The sequence below is a fragment of the Callionymus lyra genome, chromosome 2 (assembly GCF_982586985.1).
Source record: "Callionymus lyra chromosome 2, fCalLyr1.hap1.1, whole genome shotgun sequence".
In the NCBI taxonomy this organism is placed as follows: Eukaryota; Metazoa; Chordata; class Actinopteri; order Syngnathiformes; family Callionymidae; genus Callionymus; species Callionymus lyra.
In genome coordinates this window covers 25,241,263-25,265,901 of record NC_141819.1, presented here as the reverse complement: position 1 = coordinate 25,265,901, position 24,639 = coordinate 25,241,263, and the positions used below count along the sequence as shown (strand labels likewise).

The 24,639-nt window shown below is 39.1% G+C and overlaps 1 protein-coding gene across 3 annotated transcripts in view; it reads right to left on the bottom strand.

Annotated features, from left to right (window-relative positions):
- pald1a (phosphatase domain containing paladin 1a) overlaps positions 1 to 24,639 on the bottom strand; it is a 46,097-nt gene that overhangs the window by 4,602 nt on the left and 16,856 nt on the right. For all 3 annotated transcript variants that reach the window (XM_087784293.1, XM_087784294.1, XM_087784292.1), the window contains 15 exons: positions 24,220 to 24,384; positions 23,271 to 23,431; positions 23,082 to 23,157; positions 21,712 to 21,866; positions 21,176 to 21,272; positions 20,665 to 20,769; positions 20,355 to 20,450; positions 20,149 to 20,283; positions 19,947 to 20,063; positions 19,257 to 19,436; positions 18,997 to 19,194; positions 18,606 to 18,746; positions 17,709 to 17,780; positions 16,831 to 16,971; positions 4,420 to 4,575 (listed from right to left, as the gene is read on the bottom strand). In XM_087784293.1, the coding sequence (XP_087640419.1) occupies positions 4,420 to 4,575; positions 16,831 to 16,971; positions 17,709 to 17,780; positions 18,606 to 18,746; positions 18,997 to 19,194; positions 19,257 to 19,436; positions 19,947 to 20,063; positions 20,149 to 20,283; positions 20,355 to 20,450; positions 20,665 to 20,769; positions 21,176 to 21,272; positions 21,712 to 21,866; positions 23,082 to 23,157; positions 23,271 to 23,431; positions 24,220 to 24,384 (1,995 nt within the window). The remainder of the gene's footprint in view (positions 1 to 4,419; positions 4,576 to 16,830; positions 16,972 to 17,708; positions 17,781 to 18,605; positions 18,747 to 18,996; positions 19,195 to 19,256; positions 19,437 to 19,946; positions 20,064 to 20,148; positions 20,284 to 20,354; positions 20,451 to 20,664; positions 20,770 to 21,175; positions 21,273 to 21,711; positions 21,867 to 23,081; positions 23,158 to 23,270; positions 23,432 to 24,219; positions 24,385 to 24,639) is intronic.

Genomic DNA, 24,639 nt, shown 5'->3' with positions numbered 1-24,639 from the left:
CAGGGACTCATTAATTCCTCTGGTTATTAGATTGTTTAAGTCTGAGTTTAGGAACAGGAGTGGAATGAAAAAGATGATTCTATTCTATGTTAATCTTTGTATCCATTTCTTTGTGTTATTTTTCTTTCATCCATTTTCCTTATACTTTCTATCATTTGTCTTTTTTGTCTTTGAGTCCAGACCCCAAACACTCCAAATACTTCAAGACAAAACAAATCAAGAACCAGCCATGATCGAGTGTCCATTTTCAATGCACCCAAAAAAAATGCATCAGCAGATCCCCTTGACCTTTTCCAGGTCAAGTAATGACATGTCATTCATCCAGGCTTAAAAAGTTGATTCGCACATGAATAGTAAACGGTTTTCTCTTTCGGGCAGAGATGCAAAGGCAACAATATTTATTTAGACTTTAGTCAAACATTGTAAAGCTGATGTTCTGAATATAGCTATATGTGGAGATGGTTAAATCTCTACACAGATTATTTTTGAAGGCAAACAAAAGGTATTTTAAAGATGGTTTTCTCATGTTTCGTGCAGATTTAATTTTTAGGTGGAAGAGAACAAATATTTCAATAATATCGTTATTGCAATACCAGACACCCATATCTCATATTGCACTTATTTCCAACTTTTTGCAGCCCACTTTTAACCCGAACCAAATACTTCAAACCATTTCACATTGAGAAATATAAAGAACACAAAGCTCCTAAAGACAAGAAGAAGAAAGTAAAATTAGAAGTTCTGAGTGACAGAAGGCTTCGCTGCAGATAATGCTTGAGAACAGGTGATTGTTGCTGAAAGAGAACAAGGGAGAATTGTGGAATCACAGAGTGGAAAAAACTGTGAAGTTGTTGTCCAGGTGTGGAATGGAATATTGGCTTTTGAGGTAGGATCATGAAAAGATAGTTGGAGGATGAAAGACGTGTCAACATGTGTGTGGAAAGCTCTGCACAGGCGGAAGATTTGGAGGCGATCGATGTTAGCGGCAGGGGAGCTGGACAGATCACAACACTTTCGACAATTCCTTTGTTCACATTATTCAGATCCTTCATAGGGCGCAGAGAATCAATGTGAAAGCAGGACATTAAAGAAAAGCAGATAAGCTAATTGTCATCTTGATCCCACTGCGACTCTGAGACACGCAGAGAATTGAGCAGTGAAAAACTATACAATTGGTGCCAACACATGTCTAGGACACCCTGTTCTTCTCACATGTGGCCAGTTGTGTAACTTTGCTCTGGATATGTGAAGTCAAAAGTGAATCTGGCCTCTGGCATCGCAACTGGTCAATAACAATCGTGCCACGGTCACTGGTTATCAGCTACCGATCGTTCTGGCCAGTTATTTTCTGTCGCCAAACCAGGACACAGGATCACATCTACTGGAGAACAATACTAATAAATACAACCATGACATTAAAGTTCACCCAAAATTCACTCATTTTCTACTCGCCCTCATGCCGACTAATATTTGGGATTATATTCAGAGTAACCTGTTCCATTTTAGATTTACAGGCAAGAATGCACATCCATTTTAATGTAGCGACTGGAGCTCGGTTGTTTTTGTCTTAATTTTCATCTAAAATGACTTACTTGAAAACATTCTGACCCGCTCTGGTAGACGAACTCACATTTCCCTGATCCTTAAAACTCTGCATTGGCTGCCCGTTTTTTTCAGGATCTTTTTTGAAATTATGTTTTTTACTTTCAGAACTACTCAGGCTCCTCCTCACATCAGTGATCTGATCCAGCCCTTGACCTTTTAAAGCATGTACATTGCATTTTAACTGTACATTGTTTTTGATTGTTTAAGCACTTTGTGACCCTGGTCTGAGAAGGGCGCTTTACAAATAATAATTACAAACTTACTTACCTACATACTGCTCGCCTGTCATGCCCCAGTTGTATCGAAGCCTCGACATTTGATATTGTTCCGAAAAAACGTGCCAAGTCTGTATATTTTAAACTTGTTTGAAGCCACCAGTCTCTCAGCTGGAGCATAAAATCATCGAGGTTTAGGATAATACCCCAACAGCTGGCCTAGCTGCATAAAATATACACTTGTTTAATTTTTTCCAAACAATTCCACATGTTAAGGCTTCAATACAAGATTACAGACGAGCAGTATGGAGGTATTTGGATGTTTTTAAGTGTCTTTTTGGACGAAGATGAAAACAAAGACAACTGAGCATCAGTCGCTACATTAAAATGAACATCCTGTATATTTTCATCTATAACTCTATAAAAAGGAACAGATTACGCTGAAAATAATCCCAACCCTCAGGCGACATGAGGGTGAGAGTAAAGTTTGTGAATTTTTCAATATAACATTGACATTGAGTGTAAAGATTCTTGTAAACAGCTTCTTCCCCTTTTCTTTAAACGTGCTTTAAAAATGTACATTAGGAATGATAGGAGGGTTAAAGGTGCACAGCCTTCGCCAACGTGTCGACATTTGAAATTAAATGAGGACCTTCAACTATAAATGCCAGAGAGCTCTTTGGAATGACATTTTGATACAAGATTCACAGGCTCTCGTACCTTTGAATGTGTCTGTAATTAAAAACAGGAGAAAAGTTCTTCAAATGCCAAGAAAATATCTTGGACTTTAAATTGTTTTTAGTTCCTTTTTTTATTTTTTATTTCATTTTCCTGATGCACAAAGGGTCAACATAAAGCATTTAAAACTAAAGCTGAGGCTTAATAACTGTATTAAGTTGTGTGTCATTCTGTTAATATTGTTGTTGTGTTGTTCATTTTCGCACACTGCTTAGTGTGAAAGCACTTGTGTATTGAAAAGTAAGTTAAAGTGCAGAAGTGTGTGATTTGGGACACACCAAAGATTGCATCTCCAGAAAAACACCGTTTTCAGTGGGTGGGGCTTAAGCATATTTTTTAATGTTGATACTTCAATGAAAATAGAGTTTTGTACAAACAAACACATACTGATGACACAATAAAGCTCCAACATCTATTTAAGACAGACTTTAAAAACATTAGTTGACCTTTAAACTTTCATTTAAGATGATAACTTGTGTTGCAGCTGCATATAATTGTGGAATAAGGATGACTTTGATACTGATGGATGCAATTTTTTTAATTCTGAATTTTTGAAGCCAAAAGTTTATAATCATTTTCACAAGAGATGCAACATTCCTCAATAGTTCACTTGGAGTTGAAACCCAGCACGTATACAGAGCTGAGTTGACGTCTCAATCTGAAGAAGTTTGGCCACGATTTGGAACAAAATGTTCTTTCTAGTAAATTAAGTCAATATCAACACAAAAAAACTACAGTTCATAGGGCAGTTCACTAAATGCACAACCTTTTCTTCACTCTTGACAACGTTTCTTCACTTTTGACAACCGTACAAACATCCAAAGACTTTGCTCCATTCAAAACCACGGAGCAGAGATGTGAAGTGACATGTTTGCTAACAGGAAAAATGCATGTAATGTGTTGTGGCAACAGCTTGTTGTTAAGTGTTTATCCTGATGACCAACTGCAACACTACTTATCATTGTGTAAATTGTTACTTTACAGACTGCTAATTTCTTTGGAATGCAGTAACTTCTTCTTTTTCTTTCACTGTAGAGCACACCTGGTGCAGCGATTAATGCAACAACAACAGGCGAATAACACGAGTGTTGAAAACTTTATTTCATTTATTAGGGATGCGGTTATTAGATTGTAATGGTGCCAATACTGAGAACTGGGCTTTGAGTATCGACTTTGTTTACCCATAACCAGTAAAAAAAAAAAACAGCCTTTCTAACAACATACTATACACATTCAGGCTCTTCAAGTGAACAAAAAATTCCAGAAGGAATAATTAAGGCATACAGAACCAGGATTTGAAAAAATTAAACACGGCCACAAAACCACTCATATTCGACCCCTTAAAGGACCATCTAAATAAATTAAAGCACTTTTTCTGTTTCTTCTTCTTCGTAGTGCTTTTTTTGTTTCTTCATATTCTCCTATTCCATGGCCTAGAGCTTCTTTAGATGCTTAATTCATTTAGTGTTGTAGAATCTTGCGGCGTGACCAGTGTGCAACTTCAGCACAAACACAGAGTTACATTGGCTGGATCGTGTCCATAAAACTGCTATTTTTTCCTGATACCCAATCCGTCGTTGAGAGACTGGATTGGTCCGATACCAGGATCGGTCCCTAAGATTTATGTGGAAGCATGCGAAAAGATTTCTTCTAATTTCTGGTCAAGAACTTGGATACAATTGCAAAAAAACACATGTTTGTTACTGCCTTGTAAATGATGTTTTAATTTTAGAAGTCAGTAGCTTTTTTCTAAATATTAACCGTACGTATTTCCCCAAAACATTTTATTATTCTTTCATAGATTGGAGGATAGACAAATGGAAGACAGAGTAAAAAAAGAAAACGGGACAAACATAATTACCTGTTCCATCCACACAGTGAAGGGTCGCTGCCAGGAGTCTTTCTTCTCGAGGTGCAGATAAGTGTTGAAGAGAATGAGGTAAATGTAGCGCTCCAAATACTGCAAGCTCTTTAAAAGCATCTGCTCACACTCCTTCTCGGACTTTCCGCTTTTTATCTGTGAAAAGCAAAGAACATTTCTCTTTATTTCTTGACACATCCATCGTATCAAAGGTCAACATCATTATCAACTCACTCCCTTTTGTCTTCTTTGAAATCTTTGATTAAACCTTCACATTGGGGTGAGTAAAAAGTCTTTGCCCGGTTTGACACAACTATTTCTTAGCTACACCATATTTGTAAAAATGTGTATGTGAAACAGGAGATTGAAAGGCATCACTCGGGACGCTGCAAAAAATCTGTTGTGGTGGATTTTAAACGCCGGTTGATCAAAGTTCTGAGCCTCTGTTTTCGTCAATATCCGTGGGTTGAGAGGAAAAACCACAACAGGGTCAAGTGGCTGTAATGAGTTCCCTGCGAAGGACGCCTACGGGTTGAGGCTCAGGAAAGAGTCGCCACCGCTGCCCTGCATTGAGAGGAGTCAGATGAGGTGGCGTGGACACCGGGATAAGGACGTTTAAGGATACACATCACTGGAGGAGAAGTCTTGTGAAAGACTCAGTGACCTGACTCCAGATAAGTGGGGGGAAGGGTAGCATGACTGCTGGACTGGTGTTTATTTCCTGGCAAACTGGACCAGTTCATTAAAAGTCACCTGAGGCAAACTACCATGTAGTTTCCTTTTCCACTACTTTGGTCTCTCACATAATTTAAAATCCGTTCCTTTATAATCATGATCAGATCAGGCAGTGGGTCATCACTTTTGTAAGAGTTAACCAGGGTTAAAATTGTTGTATTGGGTCACACGGCTGAAACATTCTTGGGCCGTTTCTATTTTTTAAGTAAATCCATGCGTGAAGTGTGAAGGTCTGTCTACCAGCTGTGTGTTTGTTTGCCTTGGAGTCTGCATGCCATCGGCAGGCAAGAAAACATTGCTCAATGAGCTGGCAAATGCAATTTTCTGCAGACAGACTGGTTTGCAGTCGATGAATGATCTGTGGTCGCAGCAGTATCTGCTCACGTTTGCAGAAAATCTGGAAGGGCAGTTAACAATCTTCTCATTCCTGTTCAGATGGTGATGGGCGCTTTACGAACTCGCTGGGATCCTTTAAAAAAAAATGTGTGGAGGACCATCACTGGACTTTCATTTTAGAGCTCGATGACGCAACAGTGAGTCGGGGAATGAGTGGCTTTTCCTGTCGGCTCCCGAGCAGCCTCGGTCGGAGTCAGGCTTTCCAAAGCATCTGCAGCTGAGTGGGAGAAAACAGACCAGCGGACCGTCTGTTTATCATCACAGAGAAGAACGCAGAGGAAAAACAACACCTTTTTTCTTTCCCGGTGGTGAAATTTCTGCTGACCACCGATTAACCCAATCACCCCGTGCACCCATCACCCCCCCCCCCACACCCACCCAATGTGTTACTGTAGTGTACGGAAATCTTGGCAGTAATCTGTGCACCGGCCCAGAGCAGAGCTTACTCAAACCAGATTAGATTACATAACTCACACTTCCAAAGAGCAAAATCGTGCCCCCTTTTTGAACCAGCCAGGGTTGAGACCAGAAGAATGGCATTCCATACTTTAAATAAGAGTATTCAGGACAGGTCATTGGAATGGTTCACTTTTTCCTAGTATTATATTATATTGAAACCACGTGGTCGCCACAACAATATTTTAGTACAACCCAACTCCGGTTCTTTGGAGGAACCGACCAAAATACTTCGCTAGTGTTGGGTATCGCAACATGGTTTGTCTTCCGATGTCAAGTTTCGATATCCAGAGGTTAATCACATGATCAAGACGTAATAAACCAGGCGGTGATTGACCATATTGTTGAAAGACGGGGTTCGCTTCCATAGATCTACAAATCACTAGGCACTGGAGGTTGATGTAAATTTAACGATGCAACATAAGAAAAAAGATCATCATCGCGAAGACTGGCGGATCGAGTAATCTGTCGAAGCACATTCACATGCACGGAATGCATTCAAGATCATAAAACACACCTACTTACATACATTACTATAAGGTTATATACATCACCTTGTGTATTTGTCGTTTAGAGTTTTCATAACACAATTCCATTTGAATTTTCATGGCTTTGACTCCAAGAATACTGATGATTTATTGCAGCATTTTATTTTCACTCATTAACGTCTGGAGCCTTAGGCAGATAAGGAATACAAGTTGATTAAAAACTTACTTTGTTTATACAGATTAACAAATCAATACATCATGTATTGATTTGACATTTCCCTTAAAGAAAAAAAAAAAAAAAAAAAAAATGTTTTAAAGGTTAATCATTTTATTTGCTGATGCCGTGATTAGTTGCCGTGTTAAGTCTAGTTTGTGATTTTCTTTCCCAGGTGTGTAAGTCTGTACCAAATCCCTTAAACCCTACTTAATTTGTTCTGCAAAATAAATTGTATTACTTATTTGAATATAATCTCCCGTTGGATGTGTGTTTGCTTCTTCAGGTGCAGCTGAGATTAAAGGTAAAACATGCAGCATGTGCTGCGTCTAAGGAATATGGAACCGTCGTGGATTTGACCTTTTCAGTAGGTGCAGTTGGATGAAGTTCTGTACTGTGAAGGGCACATCATGGAGGGGCTCCGTCAACCTTGACATATGGTGCCAATTACCAGCTGATGAGGTTTGTCGGGGTAAAGGGGCCGATCCATATTGGCCCGTTCTCACCCAGGTTAGCACAAGCGGTCATTCATCAGAGCAGAGAGAACACCTCCTGCTCAAATCCTGAACCAAACCACAACCTGTCAGAAGGGGACAGGGGGCTCCTTGACTCCGGACAACTACAAGTCCAACACATGCTGATTTTTCGGTTGCTTCAGCGAAGAGGCACAAACATTGCTGTGACTGGAGCCTTGAAGTTCCAAATTATAGTGCGGTGACACAATAAATACATATTTTCAGAGTACAGAAAAGCCAAGTGTAAACATTAATAAAGAGCTTCTTAAGCAAAACAACAAGTTCACAGTTAAAAATAAATATGAATAAAAATAAATATGCAGATGCACTTGTGTAAGACAGTTCTTAAGGAGTCTTTATTGGAATTTCTGAACGTAACTGCTATATATATATATATATATATATATATATATATAGTTAAATAAAACTACCAAAATTAATAAATACATTCATCATTTTTTTTATCTGATCACAGTTAAAGATCATACAATGGTGCATGTAAGATGTTTCAAATCATAAATTGTATGTTTGGAATGTACCATTGAGTTTAAGATCACACATTTAGGTTCAAATGAAAAGACAAGATTACAAGGACTTCTGAAGAGTTTATAATAAGCCTTAAAGGTCAACTAATGTGTTGATTTAAGTGCGTATTAAATAGATAATGGACTCTATTGAACTCATCAGTGCGTTTCTGTTTGTAAAAAACTCTTGGTTGGGTTATCAAATTTGTAAAATGAACTAATGTGAAAACCCAACTCTCCTGACTCACTCACATGTTTCAAATGTCGACGTCTTCCTCTCCAAGATACACAAGTCCATCATCATGACCATGTTTTGAACTTATTACTTTATAAAGTTCTCCACCGTCTAACAATATCGCCGAACGAGAGGTTACAAGAGCGGAGTCCATTATAATGTAATAATGGCTTCACCTTTCCAGCCAGCTGTAATCACGCCCGCTTTGTTTATACAACGAGTCCCTTGGAGGGGGAGAATTCCGGGATCGATGACATGCAGTGTTAAATCACTTAATCAACACATCAGTAGCAGGTGAAGGGGCAAATACAACTTTTAACCAAATAACTCCCTAGTGGATGGTGTCTTTTTTTAGTTCAAATCATCCTTATCCTCAAGTAATAATTCATATAAGTAAGTAAGTAAGTAAGTAAGTAGATTTGTGTACAAAGGTTTGTTCCAAGCCCTGCCTCTCGGGCTTCGGCTCAATTTAGAGACGGCCACTGGAAGACATTCTCCAAGCACAGCTGTTCTGCACTCATTTTTTAAGAAGCAGACTATAAACTGACAAAAAAAACAAAAAAACATACGACTTCCACAACGTGCCTCGTAGATGTGTGACTGTGGACCTTTACAACATGAATGGACCAGAAACACGTTGTGATGTTCTAAAAATGAAGAATATACAATGAGGTTCAGCAAATCTCATAACTTTTCTACTGCTGGAACCGTCATTTGTGTCATTTATTGTAGGGTCTATATTGAAACAGTTGCTACATATCACACTAGCATAACAGCTAATGTAAAAACTAATACACTAATAAGAGATGGCCACTCAGAAGGCTGGTAGTAGAGGTGGAACAGCTACATCAGAAGTCAAGCAGCAGAGCTGGTCTTAATGAATCAAGACGGTGCCAAGTTTGCCTCTTATAAAAGCCAGCAGAATAACCGAGAAGCAAACACAGAGAGAGAGAGGAGGGGTCGGAGAAGCTTTACATTAACGGCTTCTGCAGCTGGACTTTTTTTTTTTTTTTTTCCAGCTTCTGCACGGTCCTTGAAAGAAAGGCAAAATGAAAGAACACTTTCAAAATCACAACCTAAGTGTAACCACTGCTTCTGCTTTCAATCCACAACTTAGGAGTTTGGAACAATGATAAAGAGGCAAGTTTTAAAGATGGTTTAGGTCGTCGAGAGCAGATTGCCAAAGCCACGGGAGGAGACAGACCTCATCAATCTGGTGAAAGGCTATGGAATAAGTTCCCACATTTACCTCAATGGTTACTTCTGTGCCTAAGTTTGGCCAGCGACTCCTCTCTGACACAGAATCCATCATGTGTCGAGCCACAGACAGAGCTGCCCTTTAATAGTCAAAGTTGCAAAAGGAAAATGTAGAACAGTAGTTTAGAAAGAGGGTGTACGATAAGAACATTGTTGTCTATGTATGCGACATTATTCCATGTTATATTTATGTTTAATAATATATTGTGCTGCAGATGTTACCGATTTGAACTGCTATCCATTCACTTTACAAACATATTGAAAATCATTTTGTAGAATGGTATTTATCCTGAATATTGTATTAACTTTCCATTCTAAGTTTACTCTATATTTAGAGATCTACATTTATTTTATTATAATAGTGCTCTACAGAGACCATACCCTGTAGACCAAGCTCAAAAGGTTTCCCATCCTGACCCATGTCAAAGACCTTATTTCCATCTTTCTTTTTTTGCCTTGTGGCCCACATCTGACACTGCCATGTCCAAACGCCTCACACAACAGTGGGTCATCATGGGGACCCTGAACTATGTTTGCAACTCTATTCACAACAAACTGTGACACGTTTTATGTTCAAACAATTTTAGCTGGACGTGGGGGTCGGACCCCACATGAGTCACTCGCCAAATTACTGCCGTCCCCTCTTCTCGGACAAGGTTTATTGGCAGACAACGGACCGAGAACATTCCACAAGAGCTGCACTTCAGAGGGCAGAAGAGGGACCGAACGAGGAATGCCGTCAGTCATATTTTAGTGTCAAGCCTGTATTGATGGAGGAGCGACAAGATCTCGCTGCATCCATTTGGATTTGGAAGCGACACGTTTTCCTGCAGCAGCATTGTGAAAATCCACCAGTCATGACTTATTCATAGTCATGCATAGTTAGTATTTATGTCAAAATATAGCAGTGTCATTTTGACACAAAAAGGGTGGGGGCCTTATTCTTGAAGAAGCATTGGTCAGAGGCCACAGGCACAGCTACTGGGGGCACGAGCAAGATACTCCTACGTGGTTTCTGAGGTGGTTATTTCTGGTCTGTGGGCCAGCGGCATTGACAGCTTTAGTGTGTGGCGGCAGGAAATAGCAGACACTATAAGCAGGTCCGAAATGGTGGTTGGTAGAATTGGTGGGGGCGCCACCGATGGGTCAGGGCAAAGGTCAGCCTAGGGCAGTCCAGTTATTCAGGGTAAAGAGGGACAGACACAGTGGCGGTCGAGTCAGCACATACAGGGAGCGTTGTGCATCATGAGGGGGGGGGGGGGGGGGGGGGGGTTATGTTGAAATAAAAACAAAATTAACTACTTAAAACTTAAACGGTCTCTTTTTCTTACGTTTGTACAAAAAATGTTTCACGTTCAGCTCAGATTTAAATGACTCATTATAAATAGTGAGTTTAGAGTCACAATTATAATGTTTCTCACTCTAAATTTGATAGTTATTTGAATGCAGTCATTTACTATAGACTAGAATAGACTTTGAGTGCAACCATTTTAGTAGGTTACAAAAAAAACAATCCGATTTCTCATAATGACAATCGAGAGCATGTCAGTATTCAGTGGGTTTTCTCAGAATCCCCTGTTAGAGTGAAGTACATTATCCAGGAACACCGACTCTATATGACAACCAGCTAAGATATGGGTCATTTAATTTCACCAATAGTTATTTTTTAGATTGTTAAAACAAAAAGGTAGCACATTTGTATCAACTGTTAAAAAGGAACATTGCTTGCAAAGAAGCGTTGTTGTGGAATATAATAACGTAAACAATCCAAGATGAGGAGAAGTAAATCACTTCCCAGATGCGACGCCGTTACAGAACGGCTGCAATTACATTTAAATGTTGCAGGTTGCAAGTCGGAGTCAACACGGCACTGGCATGATTATAATTTAGGTTCATTGTTGGGTGAGGAGAAGTATGATGGTAATTATGATGAATGCTGCAGTGTAAGGATCAGAAAATGGAAATGGAACATTAAAAAAGAATCCCAGAAGCAGCTCACTAACGGAGAATGACACCACCAGGAAAGTCAATAGGATGTCATCCTGTCTTGACACGACCGACATTTAAACCATTTCTAGACCAATTTAGAAAAATGTGAAGTTTTAAACAACCTTCTGCCCCCGACGAGTGACGTGTTCTGCTTCGATTACATACTCGCCCGTTGAAGGGCCTGTGACACAGCTGTGAACTGGGCATGAATATTTAGTATGAAATGATCTCTCTCAACCACAAAGCTGGTACTGTTGAATTTAAACTGAGTGAAAAATGATTTCAGATTTGACTTCCTTGTTCCACCACAAGATATTCTGAGACACCATTTTGATGTCTTGACTTGATATGAACCCGGAATATTGGGATAAACATCGATACATCACTGTTGAATTGAGAGTCAGATCTCCATCTGACACGTGAGTCATCATGAACGTTACGATTCAAATAAGTTCGACTCACTGATGACGACCAAAAACAACAATAATCTGCATCACGAAACAACACTTTACACAACAAAATCAAATCTTCCGTCTAATGACCCTTTGAGGTTTTTTTTTAGACATGTGACACTAAAAATGTCATAATTAAGTATCTATGCCTAGATTTGCAACAGAAAAATCCATTATCATGAAACTCCAGATGTCATTTAGTTACAAACTACATGGATCTCCAGGAGGAAAAGGGAATTTTGTAAAGGCTTTGTTCTTCACCCTGTGGCACTTAAGAACATAAGGAGTGAAATAGAAGACAAGGAGCTCAATATTTTTGCAGATTTTTAAAAAATGAATATGAAACCAACTTTAGAATAATAAAACTTTTTTTCTTAAGGACATTGAGATTGCGAGGCAACTGGAATATGTAGAATTTTTAGAATACGTTTCATTTCTTCTCCAAGATCTTTCTTCAGTTCCCAAAACTCGCTTTAAAACCTTCTGGATTCTTCTCTTTTTCCCAATGAATGGATTCTGAAATACATTTTAAAAAGTTGAGCAAATTAACATTTGTCAGATTTATTAAACTTTCATATTTGGAAAGAAAAAAGAAAAAATGTTTTGAACGAATGGTGGTGAACAGCGTTTTTTTAAAAATGTATTATTCCTTAGACTTCAACTCTGACAGATGACAGAAGAGTTTTTCTGAGCCTTGGCAACAGTGATTCAATGTGAACGAGCACAGTCGGTCTGTGGAAACTTCCTGAAAATAAATGAGCACATGAATAGTTACTGACTGGTGACAGCTGCCTATAAACAGTGCCCCCCCCCCTCCAACACACACTCATTCATTCACTCTTTCACACGCCTATTTGCACTTTGAATCTTCACCTGCGTGAGCAACACCATCCATAAATAAACATGTATATACAACAACTGTCATCAGTGGCAGGAATGTCAATGTGAAGTTAAATTACAAATATACATATTAAATAATTTGACCACAATACAATACTTCTTTTTTCTTTTTTTTTTTTTCATTCTTTGAAGCACATCCTGTAACCTTCAAAAAAGTACCGACCGTATATACGTTCCACATTTATTGTCGACGTAAGATATTCACGGGGGTCTAGTATTGTTCAAAGCTTGCGTGAGTCACATAATGTTCTGTAAGTAGACTGTGAAGCAAGCAATTTTCTTTAAGTGGAAAATTATTTGAACATATATTTTTTTTATATTTACCATCATAACCTGAGAAACATACATTACAACATGTTTTGTGTCTTTTGTGTCTTGAAGAGTCACTCATTCCAAGAGTGTGCAGTGAGACTTTTGCGAGTGCGATCCTTCTGTCTAACAAAAAAAAAAACCTGCCCACATCTTTCTCCTCTGCTCCAGAATATTTTCCACCACCCCATCCAAACCACGGGGGCCTTCCTATTGGACCTACCAATCAGTTCCACGCACTTACCGCACATTTCACTCAACCCACTGGACAAACCATTGAGGAAAAGATGATAGGAGAGACAACCTTATGCAATACCTGCCATTTCTCAGTGTATCACATCCACTTCTATCCAGACCCCGGGGGTCTCAGGCGACTGAACACATTAATATAGGACTAGACTAAAAAAAACGTCACCTGCAGATTCACATACACAGTGTCTAGAAGCATCCTCTGGCTCTTCTCATTCCAAGTCTTAAGGTTAAGAAGAAAAAAAAGGTTGCATCTGTACTGTGGACAGGATTGAAGGAGACTTTGAGCAGAAACGTCGCCCCCTGTCTTCCCCTCTTCCTTCCCCCCCTCTCTCTTGGCCCCTGCGGGAGCTTGCGGACGGTTCAGGTCCCAGTGTAAATATATTTTTTCTCTATCAAAGACACATTTTCCAACCACTGTCAAAGAGGACGTTGGTGCTTCTAAAGGGGTGAGGAAGAGGCCTAACTAAGAGCGGAGAAGAGGGGGGCCCGAACATCTGGCTCCATTTATCAACGCGCCTGCTGGTTCGAGGAAGAGGGGAAAGGCTAAAAGGGGAACACGGGGAGAAGCAGGGTGTACACTGGAAGGGTTAAAGGGCAAGTTAGCTCAATGCTGGAGCTTCTGGATGTCACCTCTACTCAAGTGACACAAACAAATTGGTTTAAAACTCAGAAAATAAAATACTTTGAGGAAATTTAGATTTTCGCAGCTTAATATCCAAATGAAATTCATTTCGATGCCTAATAAACATTTTCATATTTCTCGCAAAGGTACAACAGACTTTTTTTCTTATAGTGTTAGTTGATTTACAGTAAATGGATCGCACATAGACTACAATTTAACTTCAATCACAAGCTTCTTGTGGCTCATAAGAGCTTTAAACACCTGTTCAATACGGGTTCGACGTTCAGCAAGAAGTTGCTCATTACAAGCTGATATCATGACCTGTGAACAGGATGTTTTTTAGCAAGTGTTAAAGATCACATATTGCCAAAACTAATTGCGAACAAAATGCAAATGGCATGGAAGTGTCTTGTTATGAGCCTCTCGCAGTAGAGTATTTTTATTTATTAGAGGCTAAATTACATTCTAAAAATGAACATGGAGATTTCCGTTTGAACTCTTATTCACCGTTTGATAGAAATTAATTAGGACTGTGAACGAAACGTCTAGAAATCAATAACCATTCAAAACTTTTTTTCTCTCTTCCTCCTCTTCCGCATTCATTTATCACCAATATATATATATATATATATATATATATATATATATACTGTACATACCTGCAAGTGACGCAGAGCTGCTGTTGACCAATGAGGCTTGTATGCGTGAAGTGACAGCGACGGCTCACAAGTTTTTATGAACGATTGTTTAAAGATACAAAGATTACACTGATTTTATTCATAAACAGTGTTTAATTACAAAAATATATGTACTGAGGCTTGGCGTTCCTGAGCGAGGCTCCATAGTCAGTAGTCTCACAGAGTAATACTACGGTGATTTGCGACGTAATACTATGAAAACCGTGGAGTAATACTACGGTGACTCGTGGTGCTGCTTCATAGTTTACCAATATTTACCAACAAGCACCTTCTATCACATTGAGGTCAGAAAGTACAACCATAATCTATAAGGCGCACTGTGGAATCTTTAGAGAATTAAAGGATTTTAAGAGCCCTGGATGGTCTGGAAAAATGCATTAAATTAAGAAGAAAAGTTAAGCCTATAACAGCCCTTTATTTAACTGGGTGTAAAAGAATAAATGTTTTTGCTGGTGGAAGGGCTGCAATGGAATAGGTCAGAGGTATTTCAATCGAGACCTTCTAGTTGTTATACATCACAACTTTAATAGAAAGATTGCATATCGAAGATCATAAATCTGCTTTGTGTAACTGGTTACACGACGGTTAGAAGCTTCGGTTACGCATGTCGAATTTTCTTTAACAAAATTAAACATTGACACCCCTAAAATAAATATCATAGCTTTAAATGTCCACTTCTTCTATGGTGGAGTCTGGCACTACTGTCTGGCTTCAATATGAGCACAATATGTGTGATAATCGATACAAAATATAAACAATTCCATTGCTTCAATAACTCTCGAAAAGATACGCTTTTTCTGTCTATTTTCCTGAGTCTCACCTCTCCAGTCATTGATCCTCCCTCTTATTTTTACCAGAGGTAAGTGCAGAAAAATGACCGGCACAACTGGAACATGTCACCAGAGCGGCAGCTCCAACATCACCTTTGATTCAAATAATTTCACGTTTCGAGTAATCGAGGATCTGATTTGCAGCAGAAAACGGAGAAATGTGCGCCAGCGTCAAAGCTAGACATTTTCCCGAAGCATACAAAGGTGACGGATAAATTCAGAGTTTGTGAGACAATGAGTCCATTTATGTGCCGGAGACAGAGCCGGGTGCCTCTCGCTGCCAGAGGACAGCTGACAGCGCACAGAGGAGAGATCATTGCGGTCTCTGTTACTAAATGGATAAACAGAAGTACAGGCACTTGTGGACGTGGTCCTGAAGGGTCCTAAAGATTTGTAATACGTTGCAGCAACACACGGCTCCCCGCTCGTAAATAACGTGGCTTCATGTGTCCAGGATTTGAATGAAGTGTGCCATATTGTTAGGACTTCGCACAGCATGGACTCAAAACCCTGCTCAGAGCTGGCAGGCGGCGACTTCTGCTCGCTCAATTATCTCTGCTGCTGTCAGTTAAGGCCCAGAGGAATTCTACGGAGCTTCAGTGATAAGTTCTATGCCACCACAATTATTTTTCCACTACTCAGCTGCGGGACTGGGCACCACGCTGGGATTTCTCAGATTGGCAAGAATCTGACTGAGAGAGCAAGTAATTAACTCCATCTACAGGGCAGGAGGGAAAGTGCAGCCGCAGTCAATCATCGTCATACTGTGCTGGTTTCAAAGACTTTTGAAGTTCAACTCAAGTGAAAACCCAACTCTCCTGACTCACTCGCATGTTTCAAATGTTGAATCTTCCAAGATGCAGTACGTCCCTCATCATGACCATGTTTTCACCTTATTACTAGGGCTGAACGATTAATCGCATTTGATTTAATTAATATAAATAGTAACTAAAGTCGTTTTAGAATCATCGGTATGGACAGAAATAGAAGAAATTATAAAATAATAATAAAAATACTAATACAAGAGTAATGATAACAACCAGAGTAGTAGACAGACTGATGTAATGGCTTTAGTTGCCACAGAAATAGCAATGGAAAAGGGAGCTGATAAAATAATAGTGGGTAACCGACATTTTACAAAGGGTGTGATCATTTTAGGTCATTAAAAAACAATCATTCAGCGTGACATGAGGCAGGATTGGAACTACCAACCATTGGATTATGGGTCAACCGGGTTTACCAAATGAGACAATCTTGCCACAACAGATAAAATAGCAATGGTTAACTTAGTTTTTTTTCCAGTAAAATGTATATAAAATGCTAGTATACACGTTATATACCAAGATGGGCACATAAAGAGCTTTGTAGGGTTGGATATGCACATTTTAATGAGCCACACAGCACAGAAAAGAAACAGCTGAACTCATCTTGTTTAGACGTCAACACACTTACAACCATCTGTCTCACTATATTGTCAAACCAAGGTAATTACAATCTCATAGCACCAATGGATTCTTCAGGATAAAGAGGTCAACATACCTGTCTGTATGTGCAGATGATGATCTCCCTCAGGTGATAATGCATGGGGGTCATGGTCTCGCTAACGGAATCCAGCGCCATGTCAACCTCTTTCTTCATCCGGTGGCCATCAGGGAGCAGACGCACCAGCTGCATCACAACCTGAAACAAACAGTTGTGAAACACTTTCGCACCATAGGACAAATCTGCCTTTACACCTGGAGGCAGCAAATGTTGTTCGCTTTTGTTCGTTTTTTTTTTCCGACAATCCAATTTGACAAGGCCTGCTGTTCCCTTTTCTTGCAATGGATAATGGTTCCTCTGAATAAATGTAGCGATTTCTCTTTAGACTTCTTCGTTCACAAAAGACGCTCAATCAATGTGAACAAGCAGTATTTGAACACCTGGGCAGGTTGATAGTTGAAGGGAGAACATAATGCTGCTATAAATTTGCACTGTTGGAGAAAAAAAAAAAAAGGATTTAAGCCTAATATTGTTTCACCAAAACTTTTCAGCGGCCGGTGAGATTTAAAGTTGATACCATTTTACTGAGATGCTGTCAGGGGACAGATGTAGGTTTGACATTGATCCGTCAAATATTCTATTTTAAGACACCTTTCATGACCAGTAGAATAAATGGATAAAGCCAAAAGGATGTTAAATTTTACCCATCACTCTTTATATGGATTCTTAACGTTGAAATATTCAGTTAGACACATAAACATAGCTTGTTTTTTTTGTTGTACTTTGAATAAGAATGCATCTTTCAATTAAAGTACATTTTATAAACGTGAAATTTTTATTTGGAATATAATGTGGTGAATACATTTTCGAAAAGCGAAAAGATTTAAAATGTGGGTTAAAACCATAGCACGCCTTTTTATTGACCTCACACACACCTGAAATTCTCCTTTTGTGTACTTGGCATCAGGAACACTGACAATCTCATCATCAAGGAACTCTGGAAAACCCTGAAATAAAAAATGTTTGAAATAAATGACAGATAGTGCTCAAGAGTACAATCCATAGCTTTTATTAATACAACACGACTTGAGCGTTATCCAACAAGTATTTTAGAGTAATCTGACACATTTTCCTAATTTAAAGTATATTATCTATGTTTGTAACACTTAAAATGACCATATAATTAAAAAAATGAATGAGGACTGTTGCTAACGTCAACAAACTCAAAATGGGTAAATAATGTAATATTGCTGAATTCATTAAGTGACTTTTTTTTTCCATGAAAAAAAGTTAAATTACTTTTCCAAATAATAACTGATTTTTCCCATTTCTCAGAAATAAACAACAAATATGCGTTGAAAATGATTTGTCCAATGCTAGACGACAACCCCACTGCAATCAGTCGAGAGGTCACAGCTCCCCTTGACTTCTCTTTCAGTCCAGAGTTCTTCATCTCTTTCAACAAAATTATTTTATTAACCCTGTGGACCCTTGTGGACCTCAAACACAGAAACGTTTTTTTAATAAATAGCAATTAAAACAGCTTGTTTTGAAAATATGTTAATTTCCAGACACTCAAATAGGCATAATTATCTGGCTATGATTATTGTTAATGGATCCAATTCACCAACCAATTATCAAAATATTATTCTTTTAGGGGGATTATTTCTTCTTTTATTTTTCCTTGAAAAAAAGGAAAATACTTTCAAGTTGACTGCGTCTCCCTTTTGGAAGGTATTACATCATCTTCCTGTTGAAACAACCTGTTTTAGTATGAACGACATGTCGGGGATCATCAGAAAAACAAGAATTACGGTATGAATGTATCTTACATTTATGTGCCAGAGTGTCAGCACGGAAACCACCATGGCCGTCGTTGTCTGGCCTTTTCCGTTGGAGCAGTTGAAGACGAACGCTGAATGAGTGTCATCAGCCAGAGCACTTTTCATGGAGTCCAGCAGCTTGTCAAAGTCCTGACGTCACAGACGCACAAGTCATTGTGAGTTTTGTTAGAAATCTAACTTTTTCAAAAAGATACAGTTATACACCAAACATTTTTTTGACAATATCTTTTTCCAATATCCAATATCTTTCTCAGCAATCAAGAACTGCAACGGTAACCTTTTCATATTTGATCAGAAGATGGCGCACATTGCTTTCTTAACAACATCATGCAGACTCAAGATGTGTGTTTTGTTGTTGGGGAGCTCCTAACACAGTTACCTCCTCCCTGGGCGCGCTGCAGTCGGGCAGAGGAATGCGTTTATACACAAGGCCTTGGTGAGATTTCTTTTGTCTGTCGAAAATCTCTCGGATGGTCGAGCAACTTTTAAACATCTTCATCTGTTTATCCTGCTCCAGCGTCACCTCCAGCCACTTCTGAGCCCTCAAGATCTCCTCCTTTAGAGACGCCTCTTGTTTCTGAAAGAAGTCGAACGCATGTTAGAGGAGTAACATGGAGGCACACGGGAGTTTCTCATCACCTCGATCTGCTGCGAGTCAGACGATGGAATACTGATGTGCTGGTCCAAAAAAGAGGGTTCTCTTGGAGTTAAAATCTGCCCGTTGCCCTCAATCACCAGCTCCTCCTGCAGGTTGACCCACAACACGTGTCGGTGTTTCCTCTTCTCATCCATCAGGTGGGCGAGAACGGCTTCAGTGGCCTGCAAGCATTAATAGTAAATAATTCAGAATCATCTTCAAATCTTAACCCTTGTGTTATCTTCACGGTCAAGGTGACCCGAAAACTAATTATTACATTTTGAACAGAAACAAACTCATGAAAAATAATGAGAGTAGCACTCGAGCTGTAATTTTCTCTTGGTCTGAACAACCTGCCCTGAGAGTCTGAGCGTCCTGTGACCACCAAAGTGCTTTCTCTTTGTGGAATGAATATTAAATTAATCCTTGGGTTATCTAAGGGTCAAGGTGACCCTAGCTTCCGTAAATACATGTAGGGCCAGAGCTCGTTCACCTCGACTCAGAGAAAACACAAGGGAAACCACAAAAACATTTATTTTCGGGCTTTGGGTCACTTTGTCTCATTTTTTTTTTAAATGCTAAAATTTAAACAATCAAAACAGAAATTCTGAAAGTATAATAACGTCACAATGTTTTGGCAGCTGCTTCAAACTTTTAACAACACGCTGATACACGAGGCATCTGCTCCATACCTCTGATGTTGGTTGAGACATCCCATAAACCTGCATTTTCGGGACTCGTCTGAAGTTGACCGCCTTCATTTCCTTCTTGGTGCCGAGGACATCAGGAGCCAGATACTCATCAGCAACCTGAACACATAAATAAAATCATCTTATATCTGTGCTGACGTACTTTCATATAAATGTGTTATTTAGAGGTTGAAATGGCACAAACCAGGACTCGAGCAGCTTTGGTGACCAGCTCAGGCGGAGCGGAGAGCTCTGAAAGGTCCATGCAGGACAGTAATCTGTACATCCAGGCATGTCTGCACATCCACTGACTGAAGCTGGATGCAAAGGAGAGAGGATACTGGAACATAACAACGGTTTTAATTTCTTCATAGTTCAACTGTTGAGATTCTCTGGATTATAAGAAATCACCTGTTCGTGAAGGAAGGCGTTAAATACCACCAAGTAGAAGTAACGTTCCAAACTCTGCATGGTTCTGGTGAGGAAGTATTCTTTGGTGCTGTTTCCCTGAAGGAGAGAAAATGCCTGATGAGAATGGATTTTTCGATTAAAGCAAAGTTTAAGCTCTAATCATTCTCATCATCCACTCAAGTCGTTCGCGGCTCATCAAGTCGTTCACAGGAAGACTTTATCTTCCATGATGTTGTTTCGATGACTCTTCTTTTCACCAGATCGCTCTCAAATGAAGAGGTTTTATTGTGGATGAAGAAATATTACCAACCTGGACCTGATAGTCCTCGGCGATCCCTTCCAGTTTACTCTTGTTTTCGTATATCGCCTCTTTGATGTTGTGCATTTCTGAGCATAGAGTAATGGCCTGGTCCACCTGCACGGACACACGACTGAATTAATCCTCACATTTAAATGCAAATAATGAAATAATGATGAGCTTAAATGGGTCTGCAACACATTGTTGAACTGTGCATATACATATACAATGAGAAATGTTTTATACCATCCAAAAAGTTGGTTCAAATGGAAAACTAGAAGTGAATTGTAATGTTCATTAGTTTTACACTATGAAATATTTTGAGACGGCTTCATGACGTCAGTCAGTATCTTTTGTTAAAAGTAATAAAAAAAATCAATATTAAATGTATTCCATCAAAAGAAAACTTCTCGATAATCTTATGGCACCGAAAGCTTTTTTTAATATACATGCAGCTCTGAAGGATTCAGATGAAGAGAAAGCTCTCAACACATGTTCAAACAGTTCATTAAGAATACTCTACCTCTTGCAACAGCTGCTCTCCGTCAGGAAGCTTGTTAATCAGAGACTGGATAACTTTGAAAAGTGGTTTCAGACTCGGAGCTGCAGCTTCCACCTCTCTGCAGGGACAAAAGAGCATCTTCAAACTGAGCATAAATGCTTTTCACAATATTCACATTCGACAGAAAAGATGCTCTCAATATCATTGCACTTGTAAGACACTCTTGTCATTTATCCATGTTTACTGGTTGTATGCATACGTTTAAGCTTCAGTCATTGTTATGTGGAACATTAACGAAAAGTGATAAAAAGCATTGCACTTAGGAACAGGTGACATGGAAGTCAAGATAAATGTTGTTTTTTTTTAATTACAATTGTCTATTCATTCTACACCCATGCTGTCCCTCCCTTTGAAAGCCTATCCTCTAATTTTCCTCTTTGATAGCAACACTAACGATCCAGTCAAACTGAAAAAAAGCACATAACCCTTCACTTTAATTCGAGCATTCATCTTCCTCAGAGTCCAATAAACCGCTTATTAACCAGGTCTTTGTTTACTTATGCCGGAGTGGAGAATCCTTCGTCAGACGGTTCATGGCCAGGGTGCCGAGGATCATGGCCAGGTTGGTGCGTCCGACGCCAACTTGGCAGCTGAAGAGCAGAGCAGGCATTGGCCGAGAGGAGTCACGTTCTGAAGACAAGCTGGGGCTCTTCTGCAAACATGAGTATCACATGTAATCATTAGAAATAAAAGAAGGCTCAATCATGTGACTCAACACCTACCTTATAAAAACATACAGCCAACTTTTAATATTCTAATGTTTTTTTACTGTCTTGTTTTCGTGTCTTTATCTTATTTTTTTAAACGTCGGACAAACGTAACATACAATACAAATAAAATCCATCTATTATTATTATTATTATTATTCATGTGACGAATATCAAACTTTAAAGTAAAGTTTTTTTTCCCCAGGTAATTTTGCTAATTTCTTCAAAAATGCACTTCTTAAGTTCAACCACTTGATGGAGACATTTATCACCGTTTGCAGTCCGGATATAAATATTCTGTTAAGGTGTTAGGTTCAACAAACACCTTAACTTAACTTAACTTTGGATGAGCTGAGGATAACAAGAGACTTGATTAATGATGCAAAAAAGCTGAAAAAAATCTGTGAATGTTTGAGACCTGGTTCAGGAGCTACAAGAGCCTTAAGACCAATCGAATGAACGACCGAAAGAGACTTGAATAATGATCCCAAACAGCCAGAACTGAAAGAGAATCCTGGTTCAGAAGCCAAAAGAACCGATCATTCATACTGGAAGATAGAGAGGAGAGAGTTACTGAAAACTCAAGTAAAGTACCAGTAAATACGCTCCACAATTGAGTTGATAAAAGCTAAAGCTGAGAGAAATTGATCAGTGCCACAGGAACTGACCTTTACTGAAGTAACAGTCCATTACATGACATGTTTACTGACTACCTGCTGCTGCTATGACAAAGAACGAAAGATCCCAGAACACATGGGAAAATCAATCTCTCATAGACGCTGCTTTCCATCCACAGTTAGGTCTAAAAAAGTTAAATCAAATAAGAACATCCTGTATGAGTGCAGGGGAAGCAGACACAAAGTTAATGGCTCAAAGATTGTCACAATTGACGTATCACTCAGGAGATGAGCTCAAAGACAATATCCAGGGACTCTGCAATGTTTTTGCGGAAGAAAAAGGTTGTAAGTTCTCTTTAATTCCCCCTAAAGTATATACTGCAGGATCCTGGACCCCTTCCAAAACAGTTGAGGGAGTTATTCATATTTTTTTTTACCATACTTGGGCATCGATTGCTCATTTTATGACTTAGAGTTCCCTCCTTACTTCCAAAATTATCAAGGAAAGTACCTCATCAGCTCTGAGGGACAAAAAAAACCTACCCTGAGAATTTCAACGAAGGCGTCAAAGTCTTCCTCTAGTGGTGCCCCCTCCATTGGCAGTGGTAACCTGTGGTACCTAAGGCAACAATGATTGTGTCGTCATGGAACAGTCGTATAAACATATGGCTCTTACCGTTGCATTATTATCATGTCTGATTCCAACAACAATCTTGTAAAGTGGTAACTAACCTGTAGGCCGGCATGGTGAACACTGGTCTCTTGTAGACCTCCTCGGTCACGTGGATGTCCTCCTCGCACATGATTTTTATCTGCTGAGGCTCGTCCTTGAAGAACTCAATGTCGTTGTAGACGTAGAAGACATTTTCACTGAGTTTGGCAAAGTCATGCAGCTGTGGAGGGTAGTCAAAATAGTTAAATCATTATTACTATTTATATTATTATTAATCATGTCTTGTTTTTAACAGGTGAACCAGGGGGGGCATTATGGTTTTCTTTAAAATAGTATTGCTTATTCTCCATACGTACCATTTAAAGACACTTGTTGTTCTAATACCAACAACTAAAGATTTGTTGTCAACTAAAGCGCTTGAGACAATATAAGAAACTGAAGTTTTGTCTCTCACCGGTAGAGGGAGACATTGGATAGACATGCGGTAACTCTCAAGCGCTCCCTTTTCACAAGTAGAAAAGGTAGATTTTCCTACACGTTTTTTGCCTCAATTTACACTAAAAACGTTGTGTTTTTTTAAATGGTTGAGTCCTCCCATTAAAACCACTGGCTTTCAGGTTTTCAAACAGAAAAAGCAAAATAGACAAAAAGGCTTAGTTTCTAACCACAAAAACAAAAAAAACGGAACAGAAATCAATACAGAATAAAACTTATGTCATGCAAATTAGTAAACAAGAACAAATAAAAAAGCTATTTGTACAAGGCTTGTTTAAAACAAGTCAAATTGGGCAGAAACCTAACTAACCTGGCAACACATTTTTAAAAACAAAGAGGCTTTATCAATACACTGCGATAAGCAAATGTTTTAAATGAGAATTTTTTATTTTAATTGTTGGAATCAAAGCTTGAATTACATATTTCTACTCTAATATAGCCTACAGTAAAATGATTGTACCAATGCTGTGTTACCTGTGTAACACAACCTTAATTTCCAATGTCACTTGTCACCTCTTTGCGGATGTTGAGTTCCAGCGTCTCCACCAGCTCCTCCTTCTGGAGGCCATGCAGGTTCTCGTGGAGGTTTTCTTTCCTCCTGGGTGTGTACGGCAGAAAGTTGTCGTCCTTGCGCAGGAAAACCACCGGCTCCTCTCTCACACAAACGAAAATAACCTCCTGCAAAAACACAAAACACTCAGCCAAGAGGTTTTAAAAGCAGCCCTACATGTCCTTCACTGTGCTGACTCTTTAAAGACATGCTGGACCTGCTGCTGGAAATGTCACACGCTGGAACAGTTTTGCTATATAATTTTACCAATTTTATTACGGTCTATCTGGCTGCCGGAACATTTCAAATCATTTTTTCCAGCGAGAGATGTGAGCACGAGTTTCCGTAATGCGGCCGCAGACTCACCAGTTCAAGTATTTATT